The following is a 22,857-nucleotide window of genomic DNA, read 5'->3' on the forward strand; positions in this document are numbered from 1 at the left end:
AAACACACACTCACACCACATACACACCGTCAGAGTCAGATGTGTTCATACATACTTAAATATACATACCTCCTCCTCTGTCTTATATACCACATAGCCGCACAAAGCCATTGGGATAATGTCACTATCTCTCCTTTGTGTTGCTCTTTTCATTCCTGTTCATCACCAACATTTAGCCACTTTTATGGGATGTATTAACACATACATTTTTTTATTCAATGTTGTCATATGGACTGAAAGTGCTGTCAAAGGAAATTATAATGGCTTTTTTTTTCAAATTGCTTTTGGTTTTTTTATCTCTTGGATTGCATGTTGCAGAATTGGTGTTTTCGGCACCCCCTGCTGGTAGTGAAGCAGAATTTGTTGTTTGTTTGTTTGTTTTTAACTTAAGCCAGATCCAAATACCATTTTAGTTTTACAATTTCCAACATTATCTTGTATTTTAGACTTGGTTGGCGTGGAGCGAGCTATATAATTAAAGTAGTAGTTTAACAGCATGCTGGTTATTAAACTAAACTACATTCATATCTGTATGGTGATTCAGGCAATTAAATAAGTTTTTTTTTGCCATTTTTTTGTTCGTTAACCACTGAAACTACAAGCAGTTTTGAGCAATAAAAGTAAAGCAAAGACTTTTAAAATTTAGTTTTATTACTGCTCATCTATTGTATTAATCCCCTTCCTATTTTAAAACAAACATATTGCGGGGGGTTACATTTTTAGCATATTTGGGGGATGTGCCCTCCAACATATATTGTAATTACTGCTTAGACAAGTGTTTATAATTATTGGTATTTATTACCTTTGGACTGCATACCTGCATACAAAACCAAAGCTGGCATTCCTTCACTTTATCATGAATAGCTTTTTTTTTCCAATTTTATATATATATCTGACCAAGAGGGTGCATTTTGTAATAAACTCAATTAAGTGGCATTTTATGGAGGTATATGACTTTTTTGTATTAAATTTTGTTTTTATTTCATATCACATGTACAACATCAATTTGATCCCTTTTTAAACAATACTTCATTTGAAAGAAGCTTTAGTTAACCAAACTAGATTTCTCCCAAGGGTAGCTTTGCTATAGTTCAGTGTCTTCCAGTGTAAAGTTTTTGGTAGCTTGCAAAGCTCTGCTTACAAAGCATCCCCAAGACTGGTTTCAGAAAAGACTGGTGAACCTCTCTTGTAGTTGGTTAGTCCTTTATTTCTATGTTAAATGTATGATCATTATGTGATGATGCGGTGTGGGAGATGTCGTCCAGCAAAGTGGCAGCAGTTTAACAGCCACACTAAGCCAACCCGTCCTTGTCCCTGCTTAAAATGTGTGCATTTGTGTTTGAGAGTGCAACAGAGACTAATTAAAACTGCTGAGTCACAATCACTCTCGAAGCATGAATAATATTGGAAGCAAACTGTTTCTGAGCATAAAATATATTTGGATATTGCCTAAAATTCATTTGTATGTCTTCATTTTCACACCATGCAGCAGACAGTAGACTCAGCTGAACATAATAATATGGAATATGTTTTCGTCAGGTGTAAGTTACACTGATTGAATTGGGAGGCTGAGTCACTCCCTGCCTGTCATTAGCCATAAATCAAGAAGTAAATCTGCTCCTCAGATTTCGAGACTTCAAGTGAAAGGACGCAGAGAAATATCTGTTTTTGACGGGTCAAAACTGCGGGAGTGAAAACATTTGAAATGTTTTGTTGATAGAAAACCACCTGAGAGGTTCATGTCCTTGATGACATCAACCACTCTATATACATAACAGATGTCAAAAAGCTTTAAGTCCCATTTCTTCCTCTAAAAACCAATTAAGTTCAAAGTGTCATGACATGATGAAAGTTTGAATCAAGCTTGAGGTGTGACGACTTCAGATATGAGTGGGCTTTTCTCTATGAGGATGAAAAACATACTATACAATAAAATATTGGTTTGAGATGCACTTAAATAGCGATCATATAATTATGATCTTGTTAATAAAATCAAGGTAACTGTAAGGACCGTGTCTGTTGAAGATCATTCTCTCAGCACATAAATCGGTTTGAAACTACTGCATCTAATTTAGCGTCTTGATCTGTCTCTGTACGTTCCACTCATCTCTCTTTGTATTCATATTTTTCGTTCTCTCTCCCCCTCTCTTCCTCCCCTGACTGTTACGCCTTAGCCTCCCTAACACCAATTATACTGTGTCAAATCCATGCATGTCAGTTTCCAGATCCCTAATCATCCCTCCTCTCTTTCATCTGCAAATCCTTTGTTCCTCCCTCCTCCCCCCTTTCCCTTCCCTGTAACCTTTTCTTCTCCGCTCCTCACCCTACCCCACCCCTTCGCCTGCGCCGTGTACACACAGCCCATCCTCCTCATCCTCTTTCCATTTATCTCTATCACATTTACCTCTCCATCTCCCTTTGAATCTTTTTTTTATTTCTATTTCAATTTTATACCTCTCTGTCCTCCTCGCTGGCCCCTTTCAGAGATGAACTGTGTTGGGTAAATGTGCTGCCAGTTTTACATATTGGTTTTCCTGTATGAATAAGCCCTAGAGGCACTTTTTAACAAGATTTGCAAAGGCAATCTCACTATTTTGGACCTTGTCTTGACGCTTTTGGTAAAAACACTGTGTACCTTGATGACGCATTTGTATGGCCACTGGTTTGTGCTAACAGCAGTATGAGCCTATAGAGAGTTAAGTCCCTCCCCTTCCTGTGTTACCCATGGGACTATATTTCAGAGAAAATTATGTATGAGAGGCAAGGGTGAGAGAGACATTTTTTTATCCTCTTTAAATTGTGCTGTGAATTACATATATGCTGTTTGTCACTTTAAAAGATCATTTTTGCAAGTCGAAAATGTCTCAGTTTGTTGTATGTTTGTTGGAGCACATCATAGATTTGTCGTAGTACCACTTAATTTTGTGTAAAATTGCTTGGTAAAATACATCTCTCATCTTGGACACAACATAAATCATCTACACCAATATGGCCATTAAGCTTGGTACATTTCATGTTATTCTTCTAGAACAAGGGAAAAAGTATCACAAGTAATTAAAATCATTACAAGTTTGTGCATGTTTAGAGCTGCAGGTATGTGAAAGGAAAGTTTGTGGGTTCTGCAAAAGCGAGCATGCATGACTGATATTGTGGTTATCCGCGAGAGAGAGAAGCCACTCAGGCAAAATTTGGGTATGCAGTCTTTCTAAGTACGTATTTCCACAGTCTTAAATACTTTTATGACAAAGTGTGACTTTGTTGACTCGCAGAAGTATCTTGTAAGTTGACCAACACAATTTATGTAATTATTGGAACAATTCAAATGGGATAAAAAAAAAAATTCTGTTTGTCTGTAGGTGCTTAATTTTACTAAAACAGTGTACAGTGGTGGTCTATCGGAAAGTGAGGGACTTTGCTTCTCTATCACCTGCAGCTCTACATCCAACAGCTCACTGTGGCTGCTTTTCTGCTCTCTCTCTACTGTTCCTCCCTGTAATTGTTAAAACTAATCTGCTTAACAAATGTCCTCAAATCTGTTCATGTTGTGCATGCCGCTTTTTAACTCAAGAATAGCACTGCTAACAAAGTTCTGTTATAAAGCTGCTGTAGCTGTTTCATAGTTAAATTCCCAAAGAATTCATTGTGCCCAGAGAAAAATAGTGCCAGCGTGTAACTCCCCATAAAACCGTAACGTATGTGTTTACATTTCTGTTAGTGTGTGGATAACCCTGATGACATCATGGTGGCTATCAGTTGTCTTTGTTTTTGGTTGCCGTTGGTGGCAACACACACAAAAAAGGGACAGCAAAACGGGTCCCATCAAAGAATTAATTTTTTTAATATTTGTTGCATTTGTGATATTTAAAAATGATTGTCAGAACTGGAACCAGACAATGCTGTGCATGCATTGGTTTGTTTGCTCGCTTGTGCACAGACACCTGTGTAGAGACAATGCGAAGCAAATTGAGGTGTGTGGTTGCTGTGACTGCGGGTTGAAAAGTTTGACTAACTTGCAATATAACAGATGTGCAAATTGATCATTACAAATCAGTATGTTTGGAGGTTTCTGTGAAAGTTTTCTTTGACTCAGAAATTCAAGTCTTGGAAAACCTTGAAAATGTGAGTTGTTTTTTTTTAACTTGGTCCTTGGCATTTTATTTCGCTTTTTGTAATCAAGATTCCATACTTTGGTCAAATGCCGCAGCCCTTGATGAAGACCTACTGTATGTTTAAACGCCATAAAACCATTACATAAACAGACGGATGAATCCAGTGATGTTACACATTCCATGTCTGAGTGGAGCGTCTGTCTCCCCCCACCCTCGTCTGTTTCCCAAACAGAAAAGACACATATGGGAAGGTGTGTGTGTGTGTTGTGACTGTAGTAGCAGGGGGGCAGGGCTAAGAGAGGGAGAGCGAGCTGGAGAGAGGGTGAGGGAGGTAAGGGGAGGGGTTTGTTTATTTCTGTTGTGTTTTTTTATGCTAACTGCGCCTCCTGAGCCCACAGGAAAAAAAAAAAAGCAGGGAGACAGAGAGAGACAGAGAGAGACAGAGAGAGAGAGAGAGAGAGAGACGGGGACAGAGATGATGGAGAACAAGGGAAGATGGTTAGCAGTATGAGCAGCGGCCGAAAGACAGGAGACAACAGCGGCAAAGGAGGGAGGGATGGACAGACACACGGACGGATAGAGGCAGAGCGCGTGTCTGTCCGCCGCTCGTCGCCCAAACAATGAACGTGCTGTGGTCGCTGCCGGCAACGCATCGCCACGGCAACCGGAGCCAGAGGGGTGCGCACTGACTGAGCGAGAATGGCAGAGAAAGAGAGGAGGAGGAGGAGGGGGAGGAAGGAGGAGAGATAGAAAGAGAGAGGGTGTCTTCCCCCCCAATGGATAGATCCTTCCTCTGTGTGTGTCTTTACATGTGTGTGTGTTTGATCATGTGCGTCTGCGTGTGGTCGGTGTGTGTTGGCGGCCAGTTGTCTGACACTATGATCTTCTGTAACCATCTAGGTGAATACAAGAAGGATGAGCTGCTGGAGGCGGCGAGGTGAGTACCAGACTCTTTGTTTTCATTCTGTTTTTTGGGATGCTTTTTAACGGTTTGACATCCTTTCATGTTTCTCCTTTCCCCGATGGTTTTCCTCTCCTGCCCAGTTCTTTGGCTCTCCCTCATCTCGTTTCCATGTTTACTTTCTGCTCTCCTCCACATCTTGTTTTTGCTCCTCACTCACCTCATTCCCCCCTCCACTCTCCTCCTGTGTCATTATTTCTTCTCATTTCCTTTTCTTGTTTTCTCCTTTATTCTTGTTTCCATGTTTCTTTCTTCCATCCTCTCTCTTCTTTACCACCTCCCCTTTCTCTCCTCTCTGATCCACTTACATTTTCTGTTTCCGGTCCTTGTTTGTTGTCCACCGCTCTCCTTTCTTGTTTTCATGCTTCCTCTCTTCCCTATCAGCTCTTCACTTGTTTTTCATTTCCTGTCATTTTCTCTCATCTTTTTCCCTCGTTTTCTCCTCTTGATTTTTTTCTCTTTTTCTTATTTCCTGCCTTTTTTCTTGTTTCTGCTTTCTCTCATTTGCTTCCCTGTTCCTTTGCCTCCTTTCGTTTCCTCTCCTGTCCTCTCCTCTCCTCTCCTCCTCTGTTGTTGGAGTCCCGTAATTTCCTCCTGCCTTCAGTTTTCCTTGCAACTTGTGTTAAGTCATCTTACCACTCCCTTCCATGTATCAAACTGTTTATCACTTGTTTTTCCTTTTCCTCCAACACACACACACATACACACACACACACACACACCAGACAGGCTTTTTAGACTCAGAAAGCTCAGTACATGTGGGCCAGGGACATTTGTGCATTTTGGAGGCATGTTATGGTTGCAGGCAGTGCATGTGGACAATGTGTTTGTGTGTGTGTGTGTGTGTGTGTGTGTGTGTGTGTGTTGGCTTTTGCATGTGGAAATGGCATAGCTTTCGTTCGGGATTGATTGTGTGGGTGGCTGAGCGCTCAATGCCTCAACAGCCTACTTCTCTCTCTCTCTCTCCCTCTACCCCCTCTTTCTCATTTGCTCTCTCCCAGACACACACACATGCAGGCACACACACACACACACACACACACACACACACACACACACACAAGGAAGCAGCTGGCTTAGCATCGCAGTACCCCAGTGTATTATGGGGTCAGCCGGCTGTTTAAGTGTGAACTGTGAACTCAGTGTGGCTTTATCACAGCTGAGCCACTGACTCGCTCATCACTAGTGTCATTTTCAGGAGAATTTTCTTATCTTATCCTTTTTTTTTTTTGCTTTCTTTTTTAAAAACTTTTTTAGTGTTTGGTCAAATAACTCCCACATATGGCCTGTGGGATATTGTTGTTTTTCTTCATTATTATTATTGTTATTATTATTTTTCGACTTTTAGTCATGGCCCACAAAGCATCCTTACAGCAGTACAGAGGAATAATAAGTCAAGCTGATAAAATGATTCTACTGTATAGGGTCTTGAGAGTAATGCATGCAAAAAACATAATCATTAAGTCACCTGGCAGCCAGTAAGTCTTTGCTGATCAGTGTCATTTCTTATGATCTATAAGTTGTAAATATTGAAACATGACATGAACTGCTTTGTGATCATTAAAATAGATGTTCAAAAATTGTTTGAGGAGTAATGCATTATAAAAAGGAAATACTAAAACTGTACCAGTACAAGTATCTCAAAATAATGCTGAAGTACAGTACATAAAAATCGTAGATGGGTCTTTGGGTTTTTTCCATGAGCAACAGCTTTCATATTACACCCAGTTATTTGATCTCTTAACAGTATAAAACACCGGGATGATGGTTGGGCCTAATTTACCAAGAATCTCCTACAGTTTTTCCAGGTTGGGGCCGCTTTAAGTGACAGGCTGTCTGCGAGGTGTCCCCACAGTTTGTGAATTAGATCCATCTCTCACTGCTTCACAGCTCCATATGGCCATTTCTGCCTCCATAAATCCAAGAGGACGAGGGCCAAAATGTCAATCTCAAAGCTTTAAAATGGACCTATTACTTTATACAGTATGTTTTTCTCTGAAATTTGTTCCTGAGAAAGGTCCTAAGAAAAGTCTATGTCACATTCACAGATGTGTTCTTTAACCGCAGAATTGTTTGGGCTCTTGGTCTTATAATGATGAATCCCATTGTCCCAGTAAATTAAATGCACGTACCAGTTCCTCCTGATTACTAAAGACAAATGCACCGCCAGTCTCGACAAAAACGCAGTAGACTGCAGAACCGTGTGAAACTGAAAAGACATGTTGAGAAAATCAAGTCAAAAATGTCCAAATGAAAGTATAAAGAGGGTGGAGAACTGGACTCCACATGTAAAAAATATAACACATAACTAAGATGCATGGGGTGCTATTGTTTAGCAAACATTATATCCACAGAGGCACAACTGATAATGTGAAGAGAAGGAAAGGGTTTAATCTTAAATCAGAGGCGAAAAAAAAAAAGCGCCAGAAATGGGGCTACTTTGGGCCTATAAATATTGTGATCAGTCCTTTATTACATAATTAATGTGAATTGAAGCGTTGGTGAAATTTTTATTTTAAAGGAAAACAATGTTTTGTAAATTATTAAAAATAATCATTAAAACAATATAAATTTTAAAATAATTACTGTAATTTAAACCCCTGTTATATTGTACAAATATAAAATTGAAGAAAACGTGTAGAAAATGATGAATATTTAGGCATGGCTGTGAGCGCTGTTCCTTGTGGGCCACTGTAGATCATTTCTGTGAGATCAGAGATTTGCAGAACATTCACAACAAGAAGATGCTGCTGATTGCACCTTTGAAATCTGTTAGACAGAATCAAGATATGCCACATGACTGCTCACTCTGTATTGTTGTGAACATGGTGTTATTACCAAGAGACTCATTGTGGAGCTTGTGCATCAGAACAACTGAAAAGAACAGTTTGAGATTTGGGGAAATAAGCTTATTTGCTTTCTTTTTGAGTTTTAGATGAAAAGATTGGCACCAAAAGCTGGTCCTTGCAGATGGTTAACTTCGATCAGCACAGTATTTCTCAACCTTTTTTGGGCCAGTGCCCCTTTTCAATTACCCAGTCTCCTACCGCCACCCATCAATTAAAATGTTAGCTGATAGTCTTTCCTGAATATTAATATTGATTATTATTCTGTGTCACATTATTTAAAAAGCATGCTACTGAATGTTAAATAACAGATTTGATTAAACTGAACAGTTAGAATATCATTATCAGTTTCTCAGGGAGCAATAAAAAAGAAAAAAACATATTATGCATGCTGAATGCAGTAGTTAGAAATTTGACATTCAGACTTTTACAAGGTCAGCCAATCAGAAAGCAATAATTTGGCGCCTGTGCCAAGCAAGAGGCATCTTATAGGAAAATTTGAGCTTTAAATGTGTCATTTTCTGCATTCTGGTAAATTTTGATGCCCCAATTTATGGTACAAATCTCTTAATCTATGTAAAGGAAAACACAAAGTTTAGGTCTGAAAGGTGCTTAAAATATAATATAGTGCAGGAAGGCTCTCAGACACTGAACTGCTTTTAAATATTTGTTCTTCTGTCGATCACCTTTTTAATTTAATGTTATCTTGGCTGTGTCAACACACCTGTAGGAACATTTTACTTTTCCATCTTCCTTTGTGTCTCTTTGATTAAGAAAGGTTTGTGGTACTAAATAATGTCAACGGCACATTAACTAATTTTAATTAATTTATAAACTACTGGACTTCAGCTTATATTTCTCTCCATAAGATTCATGTTGAATTCCATGTTCAAAAGTTTTTGCACATTCAAAGCATGTCCCACATAAATTGAGAATAAAATCTTTTTTTTTTTTTTTTAGAAAAAAGTCCTGTGCTATAATCTGGTGTGTATTACATTATTGCTTAGCTCTGTCTTCTTCAGAGAAAAAGCCCGGCCTTTGGCAGGAAAAGCCTTGTTGAAAAAAAGCTTCAGATGATGGTGGTACAAGCAAGTCTAATAATGAAATTGTAAAAATGTGCATGCAGGAGTAAACTGGAATTAAAAAAAGACATATATAAACGCCTTCCAAGAACACCGCAACACCTGCTTTTCAAAATATTGCCTCTAGGACTGCTTGACGTTATCTGAAACCCCCTCAGGGGGTGGCACCCGCCCTGTTGAGAAATGCTAGCTCAACAAAAAGTCTGAAAACATCTAGCCTGGCTCTGTCTGGTAATAATCTGCTACAGACATTAGAGTGGTATTAAAATATATATTTTTTTACAAAGAAAGTAAATAAACAAATTTCCTACAACAGTGTTTCTTACATAGAGTCTTTAAGTGCGTTTACATGGACATGAATGACCCGTTTATGATAAGGTTTTCGGAGTATCCTGTTTATGTGTTTGAGCATGTAAACATCATATTCCGTTTATGAGAAACCCAAAAAAATGCTAACTGGAGTACTCATAAAGAAACTGGAATATATACAGGGAATATGAATAACCCAATTTCTCTGTTCTCATGTAAACACCTTATCCCAAATATGATCCTAACCGAAATTAGCCTCATAAACCGGTCATTCATGTACATGTAACCGCACTCCATCTGTGGTCATAGGTGATGCAGGGGCGGGGCAGGCCAGGGGAGTAGATGTTTATGTTGAAGTTTTTTTTCTTGTTTCCTTTGTATGATTCTTAATTCTTTCTGTGTTTTGTGGGTTATGGCGGATCCATGAGTGCAGCGCAAGAGGAGCTCTTCATGAGATCATTTTTCTCAGCAGCAGTTTGTGAAGTTTGATCAGAGGGGGTAATAATTGATCAGTCAGACCGATCAGAGATGATCGGATCGTATCGATGGATGAGAGGAGCAGCCTCTGTAGAGGCCAGTGAGAACACATTTTTAGAATCAGCGCAATGAACGGTTAAGTTTCACTTTTACTGTGTGTGGCGTTCCGCTGCTCTGTCTGTGCCCAGAGTACGCTCTGCACGCTGACGGTGTGTTGCAATGAATTAGTAAACGGTATATGTATTCCAACAGCACATCTAATGAATGGCCCAGTTCCAAAAATAGAAAACCAATATGTAGTGCCAGATGTTGATATCGTGGCAGGCTGCTACAAACACATGGATATGTGTTGAACCCTGCAAAATATTCCTTTAGTTCTGTCTTTTGACTTGATTTATATTATTTATCAGCTATCTGCTGAGTTGTGCTGTTCATATGTCTATTAAACAGACAAGCTCACACACAATGCAACACCATGTCCTTTGTCCTCGTTAAATCCTCAAGATGTTGTTTGCATCGAAATGAAGGCTCCCTTGTGTTCGAGTACCAGCAGTAGGAGGCTGCTTGTTGAGCAGAGTAAAAAAAGAGTGAGAGAACTAAAAAGAAGATGCTCAGCAGTGGAAGCAAAGGTGGAAAAGAAGAAAAACGAGGGCGTAGGGTAAAGGTGGATAGCTTAGATGAGAAGAGAGTGAGAGGGTTAAAGGGTAGCAGATAATGGTCGCTGGAGAAAAACAGGAAGAGTGAGATGAGAGATGGGGAGGATGTGAATGTCTTTTTTTTTGGTCAGAGAGTGAAAGATACAGAAACAAAGAGAAGGAAGGAGAGGCCCAACCGAAAAACAAAAGTAAAAGGAGAGAGGGAGAGGAGGGGAGCATAGGAGAATAGAAGAATAATCCTTCTCTCTCTGTGTGACAGCTTCTTCCTTTACGGCTGTCACCGGGATGATGGTTGGATTGGCCACTGCCTTGGCAACACTTTCCCGGTGGTCACCCAATGCCAGGGCAGCGAGCCTAGGATCCAGGAAACACACATCAACAATATAAACCACAACCACTGCAGCTAGGATAGATGGTTTTCTCTAACACTTTTTTTTTGCTTGTTGCCTTCAGGTTTACAAGAAAACACATACACACACCCTTCGATCCACCCTCCAAACATTCCTTCATGTCAGTCCGTCTCTGCAGATGAAATTCTTTTTTCTTATCTCACTCTCCCTCATTTTCTCCCCCACACTCTCTCCTGCTGAGGAACAGTGCTAATCCTCCATGTTGTTTTCTGTCTAATGGGTGTGTTTGTGTGCATTTGCAGGAGTGGAAACGAGGAGAAGCTAATGGCCTTGCTCACTCCGCTCAACGTCAACTGCCATGCGAGCGACGGCCGCAAGGTAAGAGCAAATCGTGCACGCAAAAATCACACACACGCACTGTAACAAGCTCATCACTTGCACTTGCTGCACCTCAGGAAAGGTGACAAAACCAACTGGTGCTCAAAGGTTGTTTTTTTGGTTTTTAGTCATTAAAATGAATAGATGGAGACTCAAACCCTTCAGTGAATAAATTAGCACTCATGCTGAATAATAACAGCGCATAGCAACACGCTGAGCACTGTCAGGGGCAGCTCTTGTACTGTCCTTGATACAAAAAAAAATGACAGCAAACTGAAAAATAGTAAATTTTAGGTGTTTGTTGAGCTGCTTTTTCAGTTGATTTAGTCAGTTTGTATTTGGCTGTTATTGTGGTTAGTTTTGAAGTGAGAGTAGCTGCAGCTGCTTCAGAGTTGAAGAAGTCCAGCACAGAGAATTGTGTCTAGCCTTTATATTTTAAGAAGCACAGAAATGCACTTTCGGCTGTACTGAGGCCTTCACTTTGCCTTGCAAGTTTTAAGTCGAGGTCAGAAGTTGGTTGAAGAAATGCTTTCCTTTAGTTTGTATTTTATTTATTTATTTATTTTTTACAGATTCAGTGAATTATTTTGGCCAAGAACTTATTGAAACTGAAATGTCTGTGAACCTGAACCTCTTACATACGTAATGAAGATAAGCAGCTGCCCACCCAGCTTCATCTTGAGCCAAATTCATCAAACAGTAGCCCTGGGCTGTGGAGCAATGTAGGTGTAGTGGCTGCAAACTGAATCGCAGGTCATGTGATGCACACTGACCCGAAAAGACAGTTTCTCATATGCTGTGATACAAAAAAAAAAGAATAGAATGATGATCTGTTCTTGATTTCTCTGTGCTGGAGTTAGCCGTGGTCTGAGGCATTATCTTCATATTACAACAACTCCTTGATGGATTTTTTTAGATTTGGCATAAACATCTATTTGGACCTAATGATGATCTGGTTAGATTTTGGTCTTAAAAATTCAAAAGTTAAGGCCACTGTGACCATGTGAACATTTTTTTGGCCATAACTCAAGAATCCATACACTAATTCTGAAAAAACTTGTGTCATAACTCCAGAACAGAAGGAGAGACATTTGGTCTGATACTGAATTGGTGACACTAATTTTGGGTGTCCACCTTGAAACTGTGCTGATTGTTTAGATCTTCTCTGCAGCTGGACGAAGATGTGTGTGAAGCGTCCTTATTGAATGTGTGGGAAACCCGAGAGACAAAGGGTTCTATGAGTTGTGCGTATGAGAAATATCCTCTGTTACTGAGTCATATGGTGGTCCCATTTACTGAAGGTGTGAATAATTTCAATTCTTTCAATTGCATAAGGATGTGGTAATAATTGTTTCAGGTATTAGACAAATCCACAGGTCTTATGGGGGACTGAGTCATGGCTTGTAAAAAACTTTACATTTTGATTGCAAAACATCAAAATAAAAACAAATTGTCTTCAGTTTTTTTTCTTTGCAACATGACGGTAGTTTAAGTGGCATATTGCCCTTTGCACTGTCTGAGTTGTCCATTATCAGGAACTGATGGAGAGGATGTTTCACACCTCCTCCTCATCCATTAATAACTGATAATGGCGGGCATTGTCCCCTACCTAAGCATCATTAACACTCAAACAAAACTCTTCGTCATAACTACTTGTAACTAAAAAGTGAACTATGAGCACAGTTTACAGTTTCCCTGAGTCTCTTGTACTCATCACCTTTGTGTTATATTTAGAGTGCATAATCTATTTGTAATTAGGTGTAGGTTTTGCTTGCTTCACAAGTACCAAAAATGTGACCAGAGTTTATCAGTCAGCTAATGTCACACTTGGGAGTTAATTATACTGTTGTTTGATTGCAGAGCGTAGAGTGAGGCTTTAGGGCTTGAAAAAATGCTGGACACGCTGAATGAAACGCCAGGTAACACCAAAGCACACTGGCCAACAGAGGAAAGTGCTGTATTACATCCTGTTTTCTTAATAGAAATGATTTTGTGACCACAGCATCCGCTCATGCGTCCTGAGGGAGTCCTAAGCCTCAGGTTGAGCTCTGCTAGGTTACAGCGGTACGTCTGGCTCATGACTAATTAGTCCCTTGGATGAATAAGTAGAAGAAAAAACAGAATACTCTCTAGTTTTGTATTTTCTTGCTTTAGTAGTACTCCCTGTAGTCCGCCATATCACTGTTTTTCAACCTGACAGAGGTAAAGACTGCTGCTGACCTGTTTTTTTCCTTGAGAGCTGAGTGATATTGAATTGGCTGTGGCAATTGGCAAAACAGGTTTGAGATCCCTCATGAGTTCTTGAGGGTGACTCATGGGGTTTAACTGTAAACTATTATTCTTGTCAGTGTAGAGAAACATCTGAAACATTTAGGTGATCATGTGAAACTAGGGCTGGATGATAAAACAATCTTGATAGGGGATCATGATAAAAATTTATGTCGATAATGATGATAAGCTGTAGAAATTGTTACTCGATATGGAAAGATCTAGCAGCCTTACAGGAGTATTGTAGCAACAGCCAGTCAATCTGCTGAATCTTCTTTCTACTTCTGCCGTGTTGCTGCCTGTTTGTAGACACACACAGCAGTGTAACTCTAGCACAGAGCCCACAGTGGAGGGAACAAAACAGACTTTCGGATGTATTTTTACTGGAGTCAACAATGCCAATGCTCATTATTCATAAGTGCAACCAAAAGGAGAGAGTATGATTGATTTATCAAACACATGTTGAAAAAGCAGAACACAAACAGAAATGTGATGTCTTCGGCCACTCAGTAACCTGCTGCCTCCTCTTAACCCACACCCGCCTTGTTTTCACAGACATGCAAAAGTGCTGAAATTGAATGTGCGTTATCCACCAAAGTTGAGAACATGTTGACGAAAAAGGTAAAACCTTGTCAATTATATGATGTCAAAAGCAACAAAGGGCAGATTAACACAGTCTGCAACATATGCCGTGATTCAGTGCCATCTAAAATGGGAAACAAATCGCAACTAAGTTTCTATGAATTCTGAAAGACCGCCAGCTTGATCACCTTAAAGTTACCCTTACAGTGACCACACAATAATTTTTCATATGTCACAATCCAAGGTACTCATTATAAGAGATGGGAACCAAGAACTGATTCCAGTTCAAAACCACTTTAATATTAGAAATGGAACTTCAATTTTATGCGTCCAAGCTTATCCGTTTCTTTTATCGATGCCAGCATGCTTGTCTCACCTTTGCACATTGCAAAACAATGATGTCTAACTCGCGTCTATGCTGCTGGAGACTTGCCACAAGAAGGTCCAAAGCATAGCTTCATCTCACAAAGAAAGATAACAACAGTGTTGCTTATATTGTCTGTAAAATTATAATGTCAAGTAAAGATGGAACATTAATGTCACACCGGCAGGCTTAGCACATTTTCTCAATGAAACAAACAGTGCAGCTTTTGCACACCTGATGATGCCTTTTTTGTAAACCAAGCCATGTTTGCAAAGTAAAATGCATATACTGTTCTATTTTATATTTTAAATGAACTATATTCTAAAGTTTACCCCTTTGGTTCCTTCAGGATTCCCTCTTTATCAGGATACTCTACAAACTGGCAGCATTATTATATGATATATTGTGAAAAATGTTGATATTGAGTGAAAAAAAGTATTGTGATCATGTTTTTTGCCATATTGTCCAGCCCTATGTGAAACAGAAACTTAAAAACTCAAAAACTACCGCTGCATTATGGGTCGACTTGTTCCATCGACGTAATAGCAGATAAGCATTGGATTTGTAAAGGCAACCTATTATGGAGAAATCATTTCAGGGAAAGAAATTTGATTGGTCAGACACAATTTTCAGAAAACACAGATTGCTATGATTTATTGGTCGCTAAAGCACAGTCCACTATATTTTATTGGTTGCTATGACAACTACTTAGATGAGCAGGGAGCCAAAGGAAGCCTTTTACTCTGTACTCTTGGTAACTGTCATATAAATGCTTTAACAGCCTTGAGGAGGCCCTTTCATATAATTATGGGTACTTCAGTGTTGTTGATGATGCTCAGCTGCAGCTCGTATCCATCATATCACCATCGTACCCATAATTGTGCGAGAACAACATCTCCTCTGGCTGTTATCTGTGCAGGTGTCCTGCCGGAGATGTGATACCCCGAGGGAAAACCATATAATTTGAAATTCTTTAGAGATGCAGGGGACAAGCACAAGAGATCATTGAAATTTAAGGGTTCATAAGTGGATGAATGCAACCAACAGAGCGACCAATAAAAACTGTGCTCAGACATATTCTTAAATGACCTCTCCTGCACAGTCTGTGTTTGTAATACTCTTTAATTGCTCAAGCTGAAAGCAGTCATGCACAGTAGATGGAATATATTTTCATGCCACTGGAGTTTTACCCTCGTTATGGTCTCGGGGTAATTTTATGGGGATATGGGGATTTACATTCCCATTGCTAACAGAAATTATTGAGTGGATTCTGTGTAATAGCTTTAGATATGAGCTGAATGTGAGCGACAACAGAAACATTCCCACTTATCATTCTTTGTCCTTTGACTAAATCCACTAATGGAATTCATCCTGCTGACAAATATTTGAGTGTGACATTAACAACTTTTATTTAGATCCATTTCAGACTTCTTTTGACCTTTTTTTGAAGGTATAGTTTAAATAAAAATCACTTTACTTCACTATATTATTAATTTAAATGCCTGATTAAAGTATAATGCAATATGGTATATTTTATAGTATAAGTTCAAAACAAGTTTAAATGACAATAGAAAACAATTTAATACACAGTAAGAGGCAATCTAGACAATTTCTTGTGATAAAGACACTGGACTTTGATGAGAATTATTATATAATACAACACGGGTACGTTGACATGCCAATGCATTAGAGTGGACTTAAAATGACGTTAGAAGTAGTTAAAGATTATCTTGCTGAACAAAATTTTTAAGTAACAGAAACTTTCTTTACCACAAAAAATACCAAAGGTTTTTTTGGGGGGTGGATTTTGAGGTAACCAGAAAGATAACAACTTCCGGGTCGGCCTAAAAACCGTCATCCCTGCAGCACTTTATATAAATGATTTCGAGTGTGACAGAGAATGAAAGCAAGATTTTGCAAATGAAATGCAAGGACAGTAATGAAAATCATGGACAAAACAGAGTGTGGCAGAATCTTAATGACTGATAATAATAATGCTTCCCTTAAAATTAAACAAGAGACACTTTATCTCTCTCTCTCTCCCTACCTCTCCCTCTCTGTCTGTCTCTCTGTCTGTCTTTCCCCACCCCTTCTTCTCTGTTTCATTTTAATTAGGAGTGGCACAGGCTCTCCGTCTCCACTCTTCAACCACACACACACACACACACACACACACACACACACAGATCTGAAGCATAAATGTTGATTGCAAATGCCTCTTGGTTGAATTGGTTGAATTAAAAAGCTCTGCTTGTACACAGCGGCAGGCACACATGAGAAAACAGGGAGAGCAAACAAGATGGAAAGAAAGTATGTGGACATCCCTGAACACTTCTGCTGTTTTGGTTTGGAACCAGTTTGCTTTGAGCTTGGCCCCTTTGCTCCTGTTAAGGGAACTCTCTGCTAAAGCAGACCGTGATATTTTTGACAACAGTGTTTGGGGCCCTCGTGCACAGAGCCAGGTCCATTAACAAATCGTTCTCCCAGTTTGGTGAGAAAGAATTTGTAGTGAAGTGGAGGCTGTTATGGTAGCATATTAATGCCCATTTTTCTGGAACAAGATGTTCGACAATAACATATCGGCATAATCTTTGGTAGTGGGCATACTTTTAACCATGTAGTGTGATGTGTTGAGCTTGTTTCTGGAAAACTGTTCTTCCATAGCTATAATTCTACTGAGAGGTTTTTGTTCTTATCGCACTGCTCGATGGTATATAGACAGCAGCAGTGTAACAGCAGTGTGTGTGTGTGTGTGTGTGTGTGTGTGTGTGTGTGTGTGTGTGTGCACGCGCACTAGGGTGAGTGAGGGCCCGTCAGTGTGGCATATTACTAACACATCTGAGTCACAGCTGAGTGGAGAGCGTTATCAAGCTGCCTCTATTGAAACCTACTGCTTACTCCCACACACACACACCACACACACACACACACACACACACACACACACACACACACACACACACACACACTCACACACTGTCTTTCTGCCTCAGGAATAAATGTCTGTGCTTTCTGACTACCCATTGCACATAGTCATACACACGCACGCACGGGCCACATAGTGTCATTTGTTTTTCCCTCTTTCTTAATGTTCAGTTTTCCTCCTTATTTTCTCCGCTGCTGTCAGCACCTCCGGCTTACTGATTGACTGTCGGTATTGGTTCTGAAAATTCTGTTTTTCAGGGAATATTTTTCATGTTTTGGACTCTGTTGAGCTCTGTCTGTTGTGAATGTGTGTGTGTGTGTTTGTGAATATTGTGAATTTTGGATCTATATCTCACCAGTGAGAATCATCGCACCCACTCGCGTCCTAGCTGGCACGAACATCAAAGACGCAGACAACTGAAGAGCAAGATTCTGATTCAAAGACAGAGAGAGGAAGGAAGAGAAAAGACTTTCATTGAAGTCTTGTTTAAATGTTGATTATGGGAGCTTATTCTTCTGAGAGCACAGTGACTGACAGTGTTTATCATCTCTGTCTGGTGGAAAGCATGTACCTCCAAAAGTGAACTTTTCAGGAATAGAATAAAGTGGATATTCGACTCTGAGAAAGGAGGAGGCCCTACAATATTTTATGCTATTTTAGGACCATGTTATTGGGGTTGTTGCGGTGAAGGAATTTTCCCTCTGGTGATTAAGGGTGACTCAACAGTGCGATATGCATATTACCACCAATATATTGTTTTTTGCTGCAAAGTACTTAATTTGTCCTGATTTTGGTGCTGTATTAATCTGCTTTATGTTTAGGCTGCTATTAGATATATTGTTCCTTCTTAAATGACCAAGATGGCACAGTTTTATAAGACCGGCCAGCTTTTGTGGCCCCTCACTCGCTATGATTGAACGGCAGGGTAAAAAGTGACAGTGATGAGCGGCTGCAGTGTTTCACCCAAAGTTGAATATTTTTTGACTCTCTGCAACCAGAAAAAAATACATGGCAAAAATATAGCACTCAGTTCAGAAAAAAACGCCTCATCACGCTGCTAGCATTTAGAGTACGATGTAAATATGCAGCACTCCTATGACAAAAATGAAAATAAAACATGAACATCATGGATGTAGCAGTTGCTTGCCATCCGCAGCAATACTGTGGTTATGTTGACAGCCTTATTGTTATATTTCAGTTTAACATGTCTTTTTGAAAATAAAAAATATTGTTGTTTTTCTGTTTTAGAAGTAAGACATAAAAAAGGGCAGTCTGAAAAACAAAACAAGACAAAAAGACAAAACATCAAATAAAGCAATTTAAAATGTCAACTACACTAATAAGCTAGTGAGAGATAAATAAAGAGTAGAATAGTCTTTATATAAGTTTTAATACATTTAATTAACTGACATTTGTTGTAAATTGTATTGTAAATGTATTCACTGAAATTTTAAGGAAAAAATATCCAGCTTTGTGCCTCCTTTTCCACTCCAATCATTTAATGAGAGATTTCATCCCCAAATAAATAAATAAATAAATAAATAAATGCATAAATAAATACTGAGTTCATTGGTGCTAGGTGACCTAGCAGTAGATGCAGGCAAGCTTCCCTTTGCACGATGATTCGGTTTGCGATTGGGAGGAAAATAGTTCCTACAAGCAACTGCTCATAACAAAGTCTGTGCATTATCTTGACCAGATCATGCTTTCTGGAAAGAGATATTGTTGTTGAGTTTTTCAGATGTACTTTTTAATGGTTTTGAGCACCACAAGCTGAACACTGCATCTCACACCAAAACAATCTACACTGATAAAAAGCACTACAGGTAAGAGGAAAAAAGGTATTTTTGATTGTGAACTATCCATTTAAGTAATAGTAGTATTTATGTATTCAGCTGTATTTTGACTGTTAAACAACCTTTTGCTACGTTTTGTCGGTTTTGTGTCTTATAAGGAAAGCTTCTGAGCAATCTTGGCGATACAAGATTCCTGAGCTTCTACTGTACAGTTGAATGAGGCTTTTTTTTTTTTTTATTTCACTGCTGGCATCTCCGTATTGAAAAATGTGACAGCATGCCTGGGAACTCTCCCTCAGATCAGAGTCAAGGCCGTCGTGGCTCTTGTCTTGGCGGAAGTTTGCTCATGTTTACAAATCCAGAGGAACAAAACACAAGGTCGTAGGAATGATCAATGATTTTTTCACAGCAGTGTTGGTTTGCACTTAAATGGAACCTGATGTCCCGTCGGAGAGAGATATTAGAGTTCTGCTCCTTTTGAAACAAATAATAGAAATATCCAGAGGCATTTGTTAACTGTTCAGGTGACAGATGACAAATAGGGTGAGGAGAAGTTTTAATAAACTTTTGTCACTGACAAATTTAACCTCTTGCTTTCATGCAAGCCCATGGATACTTGTCTCAGGGAGATGTATGCGGCTGCAGCTCGTTGGCGAAAAGGTAGTTTATCAGGAAGAATCAGCTGTCACAATTTTTGTTTCCTAAACTGAAAACTGTTATATTAAGTGCGGAATTACAATGAATTTAAATTGTTGTAAAACATCAACTACAGTTAAAAGGGGACCTTAAGCTTTCCCTCATATTCTCTGTTTCAAATACTGAGGTAAACTTATGTAAAAGTAACCCCTAACTCCAAAAACTTAAGGCTTCAGACTGATCTTATTACTGTTTCCAACATTTTGATTCTCCTTTGGCTACAAGATGACATCAGACTGTGACTGATTTCTTTATGGTCATCTGCTAAAGACACACTAATGCAAGTGTTAACGTTACGTAGCCTACACTGCTACATGTAGCTACATGCTAACGTCAAGAAAATGCGTATTTTCCATCTTGTTGTAAATGTGATTTCAGATCATATTCCTACTGGTTCAGGGGCTTTTACTGGGTATTTTTCATGATTGATAGTACCTATTCTCTGTTATAGTCATTTGCTGCCTGCAATGAGAGTACAGAGCATGGATGAATAAAGAGAAAGGGATACAGCATTGTAGGCAGGGCCCCATTCATTCCTATGAAAGTTGCTCAGTGGGACATGAAGCCAAAAAACGAGACTCCTGCCGGCTCAACTGGCTGTTTCCCCTTTAGTGGTCTGCTAACTTGAATGGGCATAAAATAATTTGATCACATGGCTCTTCTAGACTTTTGAAAAGTTGTTGGACCAGCATATCCAAGTGAACGCGTAATTTTGCAGGGATTGTGACACAAAGAAAATGCATTCACTGATTCACAAACGACTCTTTCAAAGGCTATGGAAAAAAAAGCTTTTTGGGACCAATGGCAAAGCTTTACAGACCAGGAAGTTGTAATATCGCTGTTTGGCCACTACAAAAATTGAGTTCAAAGCCTGGTAATTTCCTGGTGCGGAGATGCCAAGATACGCAAGACCCAGAAACGCTGACCAATCACAGTAGATTGGGCTTTTTTGGGAGGGGAGAGGCGCTGACATGGAGCCCTCTGAGACAGAGGGTGAATACAGGTCTTTCAGCACAGACAGTATGAAGAAAATAAAGTGTTTTTGATCATTAAATTATGTAAACATGTTCTAACGGATACCTTAAATACTAGAATGAACCTTAAAATGTGCACCACATAGAAACATGCTAATGTAATAAACACTTGCTGATTGGCTAAAATAATTACCTGGAAAGTAACCATCAGTGTGGTCCCCAAATATAATAACACTGAACTGTTCATTCCTCCTGTAAGAACCTATAAATGATGCTTTTGTGATATGATATTGATTTTTTTTTTTTTTTAAACTGAATGGCACCTGACTGCATACACCTGAAAAATATCTACACCTGGCATGTCTGTCTGAGATTGGAAGTGAAAAAGTCACTTTCTGCTGCTTTCGAGGAGTGTTTTCCCAAAGTAACTTTCTGAGCTGCTGAGCTTTAAACTTTCTGTGGAGCCGTCAGCTCCTCAGAAAAGTCGGTGTATTTAGCCGAGAGGCAGAGCAGATAGACAGGTGATGGCTGAGATATAAGTGTGTGTGTGTGTGTGTGTGTGTGTGTGTGTGTGTGTGTGTGTGTGTGTGTGTGTGTGTGTGTGTTTCTGTGTGGAGAGCAGAAGATGAGAGGACTAGCTGTCGGTTATTTATCTTCCAAGCTCTTGGCTGGGCTGAGCTGTCAGCGCCTTATAGACAGAGTGTGTGTGTGTGTGTGAGTGTGCCAGTCAGAGGAATAACACACAGATTTGTTAATATGTTTATTGATCCAGTCATCTGACACCACTCATCTTGTTAGCACGTCCAGCAGCCAATGTGCAGCCCTGACCTGAGTACTGACTGAGGCAGCTCAAACAGTCCAGCATAAATTATAGAGATGTTCCACCTTTAATTCCAATTTGAAGTTTATTGTTAACTCAGGGTTGGAAAATACATTTTTTGTCCACCTGTGACTGCAGCTGGTGGACTACAAAATATACCAGCCTCTCAATAGATTATAGTGGTCGACCAGTATTGTTTTTCAGGGACAAAACCAATACTGATTGAAGACCAATAACCGATACATGGAACTGATGTGCATTTACAATATGAAATATGAAATTTGTAAGATAACAAATTCAGACGGAAAACTTTGTTTAAATGCCTTTAGCAAATGTTTAATTGACCATTACTCATAGTTATTACACATTTAAGTGTAATTTTACCTCTTTGTCAAATCGCCTAGATCATTGCACAATGACAAAAGCTTTTTAAATTTGTCATCAATATGACTATGTGCACTGGATCCAAGATGTCTTTACAAGAGAGACTTAGACAGAAATCTCAGTGAAATGCCTCATTTCAAATTTGTTTTGTTGTTATAAATATGTGAGGATTGTCTCAATGAGTTTGTACAAGCACGGAATCTGAGGACATCATTATTAAGAATTAGGAAATTCAGCCCTTGGCAACAATCCAGTGGATTGTTTAAGTTTAGTTTTGACACATTAGAAGGATGTTTTGAAGACTGTCATCCCATATTTCTATTGCCCAAAGTATATTTTGTGAAACAGATATCACGTCTAATATGAAACAGAGAGATTCATTTGCTGATTTGCAAAAGACATGGAAAAGATTCGCAAGTGGATTGAACCAAGTCACAATGGTCCTTTTTGTAGTTTTTATGAGTGTAATAGCTAGCAGGTGCTGGGAGGTTCATTTAACATGTACACATCAATACTTGTGTTGTCTAGTGCACCACGTACTATACTGTAGACCCTTGCTTTACACTGGTTTCTGGTGTCTTTTAATAGCCATCTGATGGCAGCAGGTATCTTTTCCCTCTGCAGTATCACACTGGAGTGATTTTGTGAACTGTTATTACACATGTCACATCCACTGGTTACTTTTTGTCCAACTGGCATCATTCTTTTGTATTACGATCATTGAATCCCTGTGGTGTCAGTGCGCAGCCACATGTCTTATGATTAATTATTCTGCACATCAGAAGGCTTGTTGGAGATTGAAAACTCCATAAAACATTGTGACTTAAGACAAATTGCTCTGCTTAAAACTCTCATGGCTGTCTGTTCCTGCCAGTCTTT

General features: G+C 39.3%; 1 protein-coding gene across 2 annotated transcripts in view; it reads left to right on the forward strand.

The window, feature by feature from the left end:
- The window catches only part of LOC121959502 (poly [ADP-ribose] polymerase tankyrase-1), a 114,466-nt gene that overhangs the window by 39,086 nt on the left and 52,523 nt on the right, over positions 1–22,857 (forward strand). Inside the window, exons 1-3 of one of the 2 annotated variants that reach the window (XM_042508836.1) lie at positions 4,590–4,787; positions 5,010–5,046; positions 11,093–11,168. In XM_042508836.1, the coding sequence (XP_042364770.1) occupies positions 4,730–4,787; positions 5,010–5,046; positions 11,093–11,168 (171 nt within the window). In that variant the 5' untranslated portion in view covers positions 4,590–4,729. Of the gene's footprint in view, positions 1–4,589; positions 4,788–5,009; positions 5,047–11,092; positions 11,169–22,857 lie in introns of those variants that run through there. The other variant, XM_042508835.1, reaches the window with a different exon arrangement.

Source organism: Plectropomus leopardus, chromosome 20, assembly GCF_008729295.1.
Source record: "Plectropomus leopardus isolate mb chromosome 20, YSFRI_Pleo_2.0, whole genome shotgun sequence".
Classification (NCBI taxonomy): domain Eukaryota; kingdom Metazoa; phylum Chordata; class Actinopteri; order Perciformes; family Serranidae; genus Plectropomus; species Plectropomus leopardus.